This window comes from Scomber scombrus, chromosome 7 (genome assembly GCF_963691925.1).
Source record: "Scomber scombrus chromosome 7, fScoSco1.1, whole genome shotgun sequence".
Classification (NCBI taxonomy): Eukaryota; Metazoa; Chordata; class Actinopteri; order Scombriformes; family Scombridae; genus Scomber; species Scomber scombrus.
Genome location: NC_084976.1, coordinates 10,567,571 through 10,580,506, shown reverse-complemented (window position 1 = coordinate 10,580,506; position 12,936 = coordinate 10,567,571). Strand labels below are relative to the sequence as shown.

At 38.2% G+C, this 12,936-nt stretch overlaps 1 protein-coding gene across 1 annotated transcript in view; it reads right to left on the bottom strand.

Annotated features, from left to right (window-relative positions):
- Positions 1-12,936, bottom strand: part of LOC133984078 (CUB and sushi domain-containing protein 3-like) — a 212,287-nt gene that overhangs the window by 100,743 nt on the left and 98,608 nt on the right. Inside the window, exons 29-31 of the mRNA XM_062423328.1 lie at positions 11,523-11,710; positions 10,962-11,156; positions 6,914-7,030 (exon numbers count right to left, since the gene is read on the bottom strand). Coding sequence (XP_062279312.1) covers positions 6,914-7,030; positions 10,962-11,156; positions 11,523-11,710 — 500 coding nt within the window. The remainder of the gene's footprint in view (positions 1-6,913; positions 7,031-10,961; positions 11,157-11,522; positions 11,711-12,936) is intronic.

The window sequence follows — 12,936 nt, the reverse complement described above, 5'->3', positions numbered from 1 at the left end:
GTTTCCAGCTGGGGTTACTGCTACCAAACCAAGAAAACATTGCATCAAACAAAAACATGAATGCTTGTCTGAAATGGTTCAGTTAAGGAAAATACTGTAGGTATACGTAAGTTGTATGTAATGTAAAAATTCAGCATTTCAGCTGTGTCAGAAATGTAGGATTTTAGATGAAAAATTCAAGGTGAAGTGGCTACAGTCAGCCAACTCACATGAAATAGATTATTATGTAAATGTAGAATATGTACAGCATTAATGTTTGGCATCTCAGCTTTGACCTCGATGCTCCTCACAAGGAAACATCAAGCTCAGCACAGCAGGGAGCGATGATGCTAACTTCCTCCCTAGGGGAATCTATGGCCTCACAGCCTAGGTGGATGCTGGGGTGGAGGTAAGGGGGTTTTGAAGTGCTTTATGAACATAAGTAGCAGAAGTGTGAGTAAAGCACTGATGGCTTTAGTACACCAGCATGATTAAAAGGGTGCGTTGTATCCTGTTGATTTCTTCCTCTTTCTTCTTTTTTTATTGCCTAATGCCGTTTTTATACCTGGCCCACTATCAGTAGCTATTCATTATATAACTTGAGGGAGTCTGCAATGGGATTCAAGTCCTGCCTTATTATATCAGACAAAAACATTTTGCATTGTTGTTTTTTATTTTTTTATTTTTGCAAATTCAAAATGTGCACTGGTAACAGGTGGATTCAAACTTATTGTCTGTAATATGTGACCACTGATGGTCTAATAGCTGTCATCACACTGATATCCTTTTTTCTTCATATGTTTTGTTAGTAAACTGCTACTGTGCAAATAGCCACTTTCCTCAACACTACAATCTGTTTGCAACTGAAGAGTTACATTTAACAAAAACTTTTTGGTTTAGCAAAGCTACATGGGCATGATTGCAGACATTTAAATGGGTAGATAACACTAGTTTCTACTGCTACACACCCACTCAGGTAAATGATCATTACTCCATGCAGTGAAAACCATTTTCTCAGGATACCACTATTGTAGCAAATGGAATGCAACCCCATTTTAGCTACATTTGCCTTAAGGCAAAATATGCACAAAGCCCAGATAAGGTGTTAAAGACACTTGCAGCAAAGGCAACAGCGAGTGGTAAGGAAAATGGCAGCATATGTTTGTCCTTCTGGCTATGAATTATGAAGGAGGTACCTGTCGTCTCAGCTTTGTGGCAGCACAGGCCTTCTGGGATTCTGGGCTCTGACAGCATACACAAGCCTCATTTACAGAAACCAGAGGGATTGTATGACAGCACAGACACATATATTTTTAATGACCCATTATCACAGTGAAATTGCATCAGCCCTTTTGGCAGTGTGTATGTGGCTGCACCTTGGCACAAGCTGCATACAGTCCATTAAGCTTCTATCTTGGGTACAAACTCCCTCTGTGGATTGAAAGTATTGGTCACTTCAGGAGAGAAGAAATGGGAAGAAGAGAAGGACATATAACTGGCTTCTTTTATTTCCAGTTTTAGCTGCACTCTTTCCCCACTTTTCTTTTTTGTTTTGTTTTGTTTTGCTGGGATCTTTATCATCCCTGTTACTTGTTGACTCTAGGAACATCATAGAGAACTCATCAGGGAGTGTATCTGACAACTAGCTCAAGTCACTGCACTGACACAATGGGTACCCAGAATCTCATCAACTTGAAAACCACAGGTTGTCAAATCCAGTCAATGCAGTCAACTGTGTGCTGACACACTCAAATTTGACAGAGGCAGTGTCTCTAATTACACATCCACATGTGTACCTGTGGAGCCTTATAGGAAAAATGCAACAAAGTCAATAGAACAGTGCACAGTTCATATTGGGTTAATCACACTGAGTCTCGTGTATATATTGTAAGCTGAAGCAGACAGACAAGGTAATGGTTTTTGTGTGGGATGTAGCAAGTCGTGTACTAAGGTGGCCCCAGGCATAATCTTACTCTCCAGCGAGCATCACTGATGAGTCAACAATCAGCCCCCAGGGTGAACGTTTTTATAATCGTTCTCAGCAGCCCTCCGCTCTTTCTCCTTCTTTCTCATTGCCTGTCTCACTCATTATACTTCTCTCACTCATTATCACTCTTTCCATCGAACTTCTGCTCTCTGAGACTTTCACACTGAGTCAAGATCTATCTGCCTCTTTCTCATAGTTAGACTCACTCCCTTTACCTCTCGCGCTCTCCACGGTCTCTTGCGCTCATTCTCTGTCCATCTTGTTACAGTCCAAATTTATTACTGCAATCTGTCAGTGCTCCTGTCTCGCCTCCTGACACATTCCATGGCACCCATTATGCATATGTTGTTAGTATTATATAGACACATACACTGGAGCTATAAAAAGCCTCGGGCAGAGGTGAGTGAATGTTGTGTCTATGAAATCGAATTCACCAATGACTCATTATGAGCATCCTTCCACTGAGAGACTACCGTAGGATGAAATACAACTTTTGCAAAGTTAACCACATTATGGAGTTAGAGGTATATGGGTATAATACTAATGCTATAAGTTACAAGAACGCATAAGCAGAAAGCCTCAATTTTCAACTTCAGACATGTATATGTAATCTGACAATCATCTGGCTTTTAAAAAGATCTTCAGATGCAGAGTTTATTTACAAAAGATCTCTATAAAGTAAATGATCTTTGAAATGAATCTAGATGTGGGTTTGTACATCTCAATGGGAATAGTTCATCCATTATCCAAGTAAAACCAAACCAAAAAAAGAGCACATTTTGCTTTACTAAAAAAAAAAAAAAAAAAAAATCACATTCACAAACGGAGCAAACATATCCTCGAGGCTAAATACAAACTCTAAAAACTAAAAAATCAATTTACCTTGAAGAATAGTTCTGAATGTTTATCAGGGTATAAATCCAGTTGTTTTATTTATTTTATTTTTCTTGTATGCCCTGGACATGTCGGTTTTTAATTTTGGCAAAATATCCTGCACGTTAATTTCCTTGTTCTTACATATACCATTACCTGCTGGAAGTATACAACCAAAATAAGTTATACACCAGCCACTGAACTTGTGTAAACAAGAGTGAATTCCTGTGGGGCAGTGTATGTCTGTATGTTTACAAGCAGCGCCCAAGGCAAAGGTTGAGTGCCATGAATAATTCATCTCTTTAAAGAAGAAGCAGAGATTGTTTGAAATATGACTACAACCATTATTTCTGACAGAATAATTAAACATTAAAGGGCAAGACAGATGCACATTGTACCTTAATGACATCTGAATGGTGAGAAGTAAAATAAGCTTTGCACAGAGCTGAATGACTACTGAGGTACCTAGAAATGATGGCTCACAAATGAATGTAAAACATTTTTACTGACTTTGCTCACATTGTGTTTTAAGCACTGGTGTCTGCTGCCAGATCTTTCTTTATTATCATGTTTATGGTCAACAACTGGAAATGAATATGCTAACATGTATGCACATCTAAATCTATAAGGATAATAAAAAACCAGGCAAGCACATTTTAAATATACTGTATGTCATGTAGGACTTTTAAAAAGACAAATAATGAGTTGTATGATTGAGGTGATGCTTCAGGCAGAATTGTACTTTATTGCAATGTGGTGCATTTTAATGTTATTGATGCATGTATATCATGTGCATGCATTATATAAGCATCAAGTGCAAAAGGAAGCATGGCAAAGGTCCAAATGAAAACACACACAGGGGGGTATGTACATATCTACAGTATTTGTTTCGTTTCCAGACAGAAACCATGACAGCTTGGGAAGAATACAGTAAATCTATACAAACTGTACTATGATACCAGTAAACAAAATATCTGCCAACATTCAACACATGTATAAACATGCCCCATGCTTTTTAAGCTACCTTTCAACCTGTCAAAGAATCTCCAAACACACTGTGAAAACCTGTGCTTTTTGGCAAACCAGCAGCAGAAGACAAGACAAAGAAAATGAAATGTGGCTAATCATGACATCAGCATTGTTACTATACTGTATGTATGTATGTAAAAATCTTGTTATTAAAAAAAAATCTAAGTCTTGCATATGGTGATGATTTGCACTGCACGTACCAGCTGTCAAGTTGCCCTGTCAACTATGTGCATTGAATCTTCTATCCAAGAAAAAGCTTGTACTGCTGTCAAATTTCTTTACCCCTTCCACTGTGGTACCATCACTGCTTGAGTCATGTGCACAAGCTCCAACAGAACCAAATGTAAAAATAACCAAAACTAAATGACTTCCTAACTGACACTCTATCACAAATGGCAAAGCTGAAATTGATGGTAGATTCCTCTTTTCTCACAACCTACAATAATACTCCAAGAGTTAACCGCCACGATCTGGGAACATGACATTGTACACTGTGATATGAAATCAGCTTATCCTGGAAAACATTCTCAAAAGTGTTCATTATTTCTTCAAATCTGTCCAACACTTTCCATTCTTGCCGTGTTTCCACCATTTTCAGGTCAGATATAGCTGTCATCTGTCAAAGACTAGACTACTAGAGTACAGATCTTCTCAGTCTTACTGTATAGGACATAATGATTTCATGTATCGTAATGTACCCCAATAATTCATGAGACTGCCTTGTAAATATGCAATCAAATTTGAGAAACATCTATCTATGACTAAATTTTTACTTTGCATTATCAGTGACGCTGAGTCGCTCACCTTTATTGAAAACCATTTTAAGATTCTGAACCATTCAAACATAGTGTTCATTCTGGGATTCAACAGCTGATGGCTGCTTGCCAATCTGGCAAGCATTAGTCAAACATAATCTCAGGCACTGTACTGGCACTAAGTTTATTATAATATCCTCATAATAATTATGAAGAGCACATGGTTTAATTAATTCTAAATGTACTGCTTCCAATTCTTTTCCGAGATGTAACACAGTGTGCTTATAACATACTTCAATTATTCAGAGCCATTTTACAATACATACATATATACCAAGGTCTGTCTAAACCCCTACAACTACACCTTGACAGCAAAAGACATACATCCACATAATACTGCAAACCCTCTCCCCCAGGTGTAAAACTCTCAGGTCATTGGGCCAGAGTCAAGAGATGATATTTCCAACTGACCTTTTCCTGCAGGTTCAACCAGGCTGACATGATGTCTCGAAGGCTTTATGGAACGCTATCAGTCATACTTGGAACACACTAAGACACACGTTTGAAACTGTACCCCAGGTGCTTACAAATTTCAATTACCTGTATACTATACACTGAAATGTGATCTCTGCTATCACACTGCTTATAGGCTAGACTCAGCTGCCAAGCCTCATCGGGGGAAAATAATTTCTCAATATACAGTTTAATCAGAAGATTAAGACGTTTAAAGATTGAAGACAAAAATTCTGGATTTAATACAGTCAATAATGCTTGGCCATATTTTTAAAGTTAAGTTAAAATAAACACACAATAAATGATGTAAGCATGGTAACTCAATTGCAGCGTATACTGTATTATGAGCCAGTGTTTGGTCTGCTAAAACCCTACATATGCAAATGAGATCAGTTTTGTTGATTGTCCTTATATTAAAAAACTGTAGACAGCTTGTTTTACACTACTAAGGATGTCATATTGGTTTAAGGACATTTACTGTTCTGGCTTGAGCCTCCATATGAAAGATTCAAATATTATTAGTAAAAAGAAAGGCACATGGTTTATTTATTTAGGAAATTTAGGATTTCTTGTTACATAATAGCTAGAGTGTTGTAGTTCCAACATTTTCAATTTGCTCTCCCCAAGCTGTGAATCCCAGTTGCTTTGTTAGACTACTACTCGGAATAAATTACCCTCAAGCCACACCAAAGCAATCTTGTTCATCATCAGTGGGACTTTTCAATAGCCTCTGTGTCTGCACTCCCTGGAATAAATCCGCAGGCCCAGGTGGGAATGTTGCTTGGAGACTTCCACAGTCCATTAAGCTTTTGCAGACAGTTTAAGCAAAGGCAGCATTTTTATGCAATATTTATAGAAAAAAAACCCTGCAGATTCCTGGACTCTATGAGCAGTGGGAGATGGCAACAGAGGATGTAAACTGTCGGGCTGGATCATCACACAGGGGATTAATCTGTGTTTCATAAGCAAGGGGCTTTGCTGAATAAAAAACCTCTGCCTACGATTTCAGCAGCTCTTTATGACCAACATCGAATATTGAGAAGAGGCGCATCAAGGTCTTGGAGCGATCTTTGCTGAATTATGTATATACAGAGGCGCTTGGATAAACTGAGACCTGTGAATTTGCTAGCTCTATCTACTTCCCACGGCACTCCCAAGCTTGACCTTCCTCTCCTTTACCTACAATACAGAGAATTTTTCATTTCAACACAATCAATTTTACTTCAGCCCAAACCTATTCTGCTTTCATGCCTCTTGCTAGAGCCCAAAACACTGGCATTTCTTCAAATAGTGTTTCAACTCACACATCAGAGTGGGGAGCAGCCAGAAAAAGGTGCAGCAGTGTTGGTATAGAAAACCTAAATCATAACAGTAGCCTTCACTAAGTTCACTTGTGTAACCACTGGCTGATTCAGTTGTCAGATATGAATGTGTGTGTAGATTGAATATCAATCCAGCAGCACACGTATGTGTATTTACAGTAAGCTGAGTTTCAATGGCTGCAACCATCAAACATACTACAAAACACTGAAATGCATGAAACACAAATTTATGTACGTGAGTATAGTATTCTGTTACCTATGACCAGCTTTGAGAGTAAGCCCTTCACTTACACCTACACACTATTCTCTATCTTTACCATTAACTTATGCAGAAACCAGCCTCCTCCTGCTATACATTTGAAGTAAAAAATATTCCTGGAAACCTACCCTAAATATAAGCAAGAATTGAAAAGATTTTTCTGCAACTCACTGGAAATAATGTTTGAAATGCTTACCAAAGTCACCCGGGACAAAGATGTCATAGACACAGCTCTGACTTTTGGTGTAATTATGTGGGTAGTTTGGGGACAGCACAGTTCCCTCTGAACCTGTGAAGTGACCTCCGCAGGGAGCTGTGGGGATAAGAAGGAAAGAAATAGAGAAGCACAATTTACAAATGTGAAACAACCAGCTTACAGTACCTGGGGAAATGAGGTAATAAGATACAATCAGCGAATTCATTCTACTTGTGCACTGGTAAGCAGTTCATATCACAAAATGAGATGAAAAGCCACCTTTGAACTTTCAGCTGCTGACAAATATAATTTTGGCCAGCTCACCAAAATCATTTGACATTTGAGAGACACTTTGGGGACATTTCTAAAGGGAAAGTAACCTGTAAACAGAAAGAAAAGGAAGCCTGACTTGTTTTACGCTGTTAAAACCCAATAGGGAAACAACTAGCAAGGAAAAAGTATTTTTGGCCTTCAAAATATATAAAAACACCATCAATCAATAAAACACACAATCATAAAAGTTCCACACACCTGCAACTTTAATCAGGCCATATCGCCCAGCAGCGTGTTTTGAAAGACTCACAAGCAACTTCAGCTGCAGAAGGCTTTCAGTCAGGAAGTCCAGTTTCTCTCATTATAAAGTGGCTAGATTCTTATTTTAAAAAGTGGATGAAATTGTTGTAATTTTGATAACAAAAAAAAAAGTTCAAGCCATGGGGTTTGTGCTGCTAAATGAACAGTGAGGTGTACAGGCACCATCCAGGAAGACTCCAGGAGGAATCCAACAGCTGTCCTCCAAAACTATTACCTTCAAACAAAAATCATATCCTTGCATATTTGAATCTCACAAACTTTGACTTGCACCATTTCCATAATGTTGGCAGAGGTTCAATCGGCAGCTGGTTCATTAATATAAACTGTGGTCCATCCTGCACCTGCATTGAGTCTTAGCTAAAAGTAAGAATAAGTGACAGTATATGGACTCATACAAAAATAATCCATCTAAATCATCACTTATAACCCAACTGAAATGTGTAGGGGTGTATGTATCTGCAGAGACCCCGCTCTCTGCCTGTATTTTCTTATTTTGCTGTGTTCTGGATGTGTCTGGGCTGCAACCTTTTGGGCAGCGGATGTGTAGCCCCCAACCAATAACGGCACGCAGTGTGTGAGGTCAGGACTTTATAAAAACATAGGGACATAGCGCTGCACTGCAATGTAGCATTGCTGGCATGTGTTGACCCTTGGAGGACAGGGCCGACTTTAAATGTTGTGTTTACAAACCACTACTGACAAATCCTACTCATTCTGCCTTTAAGCTGTTAATGATGTACCTAATTTGCCGAGAGGTCCTCTAATGCAGTCGCATCAGACCTTACGGACAAGCCATCAGGTGTGGGAGCCTCAACTGTAAACAAACACACACTCATTTGTCGCAGGGATGCTGTTACCAGCTGCTCTGAACCCCCTGCACATGTCACTGCTGTGCACAGTAGAAGATGAACAAAAGCGAGCGGAGGCACTAATGTAGAAAGATGGATCAGCAATTTATCCGTGTTTTGTTGTTGGAGTAGCAAGAGGGATATAATCAGATATATGTGACGACAGCAACAGGGACTCTGATTCAAGCTGATTTGTCATACAGAATGGGAGACATAGTGCTGTGGTGGTTGAAGAATTTGAGAATATTGTTAGCGGGAGGAATGGCACACTGTACTGTCAATCTTGAGTAGGTGAGAACAGCTCTAAGGAAAGAAAGGGATTCTCAAGATAAGCTTTAATGGATCCATGCTGACAGGTGAGTATAGAGCTAAGGAGAAGTTGGCACAATGAAAAACCATCATTTTATGAACTGTAATAGACTGATGGGTAGGAATAAAAAGAAAAAAAATGGAGGTATAAGTGAACAGTTTTCTATTGAACATGTCATTGTATTAATTTCAATACAGCTCAGATTATCTTCCAAATCCAAACACCAAACAAAATGGTCATACAAGATATGTGCCCTTAGACACCTGAGAATGCTGCATCATTACAAACATAAAGGCAGCTGCAAATAACATAATAACAATGTTTTTTTAGATGTTAAATGGATTACATTTGAATGATATTGAACCTGCCCTGCAGTCCACTTCCTTTAGAAAATCACAGGAGCTAATGGAACCATCACAGCACAATAGTACACATGTAATGTACTAAAGGGGTCAATGTTTGAGATGCTAAAATGTAGACAGAGTGGATTCAATGGATTCAGTGGAAAGGTGAAAAAAAAGAAAAACTGACTGATCACAGTTATGATTAAAGCCTCACCACTACTGGGATTTTGAGCTTGATGCACTATCAGACAGAACAAATATTAAAGATATATCTGATGATATTTTTTATGATATTTCTTTGACAAGATAATTTGTAATGTGATGTATTGTTGTAATAAATTGCTCTGACTCCAGTAATTTGTCCTTACTCTGAAATGCACCTCTTTCGTATATTCAGTATATTATATTTATTTAATTTAATATTTTTCTTTTCTTTTTTTAAATATTATATTTATTTATTACACATATAATTAGTTTTGCTTTTTTTTTGTTGAAGTGTGATTTTGCTTGTTTGGGATATATCATCAATTGCTAAATAATAATGTAAAAGACCAGAAGCAAGCTGTATATTGGAGCAGCTTAAGCAGGTAGATTTAGCCTTTAGACTGTTAAGGCATCAGTTCAAATTTGGTCTCAAAGTGAAAATACTAAATGGATAGTTGCTGATGGGCCTTTTAGTAAAGCATATAACCTCAGGGCTGTTCAGTGAAGTTAAGACAGGTGCCAACTGTAAAAGTAATGAACTGGTCCCTGAAGTGGGAGAGGGTGCACCTATTCCCCACTGCTGAAAAGGAGAGCTGAATTTTAATTCAGCTATGACAGATTAAATACTTTGAGGAGCATTTAAAATGGTCCCATGCTACTGAAGGGAGGAGCCCTGGTTATCTTGAATCTTCTCACATTGTTTCTCACTTCTGTCTTTGACGCTTTGATCACTGTGACACTGCAAAGCTGTGTGAAATGCCTACACTGTAGAATAACAAACAATTCATTATTGGGGTCTTATTGTCTTTGCAAATATTCTATTTAATTGTAAAACTGTAAAAATAACAACTAACAAGTATGAAAATTACAATTTTTCAGGTTGTCTCAATTAATAAACTGATTTACCAGGTAGAGCCTATATAATCAAATACTGAAGCCTTTACATCTCAGTTAATTAAGTTATTTTATTTTGCCCTACCATAAAGGTTGCATATCGTTTTCTTCTCCAACCATTTGTTTTCAGTTAATATTACACTGTTGAGATGAAAAGGAACTGAAGGTTGTAATTTAGACACATCTTAGTAACACTACAACAAGGCGTTATCAGATTACTCGTCTTGAGACAAACCCAACAGTGGGCTAGTGATATGAAGACATAATAATGGCAAAGGTCAGGAAAATAAAGCACATGTAAAAAAAAATATATATCTAGAGGTTTAAAGATGCATGAAGAAAAGGTAAGCTTCTCAAATGTGTATGAACTTATGTTATTAACATGATGTCAAAAAGCAAAGAGGAAATGGACATCCATTCAAGACATAGTGTAGCTGTCGTTTTGATGGTATTTCATCCTGACATACTTTCTGTTCTTTTTTTTATAACGGCCCCACCAAGTTAGATACATTAAATGGTTCTAATACATCACACAGTGACATTTCTGACATAACTCATAGCTGTTTCATTTGTGCTGAACTACTGTTCGCTACGCAGGTTTTTCATTTTATTTGCAGTCACAGTAAATACACCTGAAAACTGACAATGGATGACTTAGTGATTTAAGTGTTGTGCATTGATAACACAGAATTCTCTCCTCTGAGTTCGCCTTCCTTGCATTCTGCAAGAGTTCACACAGTTCAACAAATTTTTACACAGCACAGCCCTGGTATCACATCGTATCGAATGCAACAGCTGGAGTGCTATTCTTTACAACTCAGGCCTTCTGTTATTACAGAAATGTTGACTCTTACCTTGACAGCTTGGTTTAGCTCTGTCCCACTCTGGTCTCTTGCTGTTGCCCATGACACATGTCAGAGTGGAGTAACCCTGCAGCAGGTATCCAGCCTCACAATGAAATGTCACCATAGATCCCAGCTTGTAGTCAGCTCCCATTCTAGTGCCGTTCATCACATTCCCAGGATCAAAACACGCCTCCCGCAGTTTTGCTGTCAATCAAAGAACAAAGATTTTAGAACTGTGACAACTGTCAAAATAAGGGGTTTTCAAAATTGAACAGATTGAGATGTAAATATTGACTGGCTGCTTGGGTCTTTTTATTTAACAAAACTGTGTTATCAAAAAGTCTTATCAGCAGAGTAAAACATGGTAGAAATGGACAAGGGTGAATTGGAGGCTATTTTCACAGCTAGCATCAACTTAGAAGAGTAGATGTGTACCAAGCATACTTCAAAGAGGTTATAATTTAATTCACTTATATATACAGTATATATAACTAAATCCCTTGCTGTATTACATAAACATATTCAGTGAAAATGTTAAAAGAATCCCACATGCACAGGCATTTAGATTACCTTTGTATTCCAAATGAAAGCCTGTGTAGCTTACAGAGCCGTCGCTTCGAAATGCCAAGTACATGAAGTTGGAAGTGCTCTCAATCTTCTCAGGAAGTTTACTGTCTTGAAAACTGCCAATCAGATGAGTGCTGCTGTCTGGCCCATCATAGATGTACAAGAAATCATAGTTGGGCTCAATGCTGAAGCTGTGGCAAGTGAAAGAAACAGAAAAATGAGGGATAAAACAGTTATTATTTTGCCAAGTCTTAACCACCAGATTTTACAGATTGTATGAGAGATTTAGAATGCATTAGGGTTTCAAAATGAGTGTGCACCGCAGTGCTAGAAGTGAGTCATGCCAAGTGATTTGTTTTGCATCTCCAGACAAAAAGATAAAAAAAGATATCTCCCCCAAGAGGTGAAAAGAGATTAAATTGTTGTGACACTGCGGTGGCACAAAATCTTCCCAGACGGCAATGGCAATGCAGTGTGAAAAGATCGTTTCATATCGTAGCGCTGTATATCAAATCACATGCCGCAGTGAGAGAGAGAAGAGCATTTGTTTTCAAAATAATGAGCGTGGTTTATGACAAAAATGTAAATAGCTTGGAGATAATTGCATTTGAGTTGGATCAAGGCAACTCCAATTTAAAATCATAACTCCATCCTTTCATTTGGCAATCCCAGGAGAGAAAGCGGCATTGTGCTAACTCTATTAGATGTTTGTTTTGAAGGACAAAGTTGAAAAAAAAAAACATGGTGAATTCCTCTCCTTCACCTCGAGAAACGACAAAGTGGGTGGGAGTGCAGAAAGAGTAAGTGCTCCTTCTTTAACCCTTCTTGAAACAGCTGGAAAAACACTCAACAATCAAGACTGCCCTCAGGCCCTTATTGCTTTGCCAGTCATGCTGCTACATGCTTGAACTGCAATTAATAATGTAAAGCTAACAGTCTGAATATCATTCAGCATAGGAAATGAGCTGCACTCATATCAACTCTTCCTGCAATGTACAGTATTCATACAGAAATCTTATTTCACCACAGTTCAGCAAAGTGGCAAGGCATTTGTAGAAATACTGCAGCTTTTTCACTATCTCCCAACACAGCAGGACTCAAACTTTGGTCCTATGCTTAACACAAATGGCCAACTTTGCTCAATACTATGATGTTATAGCTGGTTCCACCACAGAAAGCAAGCAATGCCATGACACAACCTGAGCCACAGTGCATCCAATGAGAACTGACTCCATTCTGTTGCAGCTAAGTTACAAACATACTGCAGGTTGAGGAAAAGCTTCATCTTGTAAGCTACTGGACCATGCACTTAAGGGACAGCACTGTTTTTTCAATGGCTCCTGTTGTAAAAGAAATTCTGAGCCAACTTCAGAAACCTTAAATTCATGGATTTTCTTTTCTATTAGTTATTTTTTAA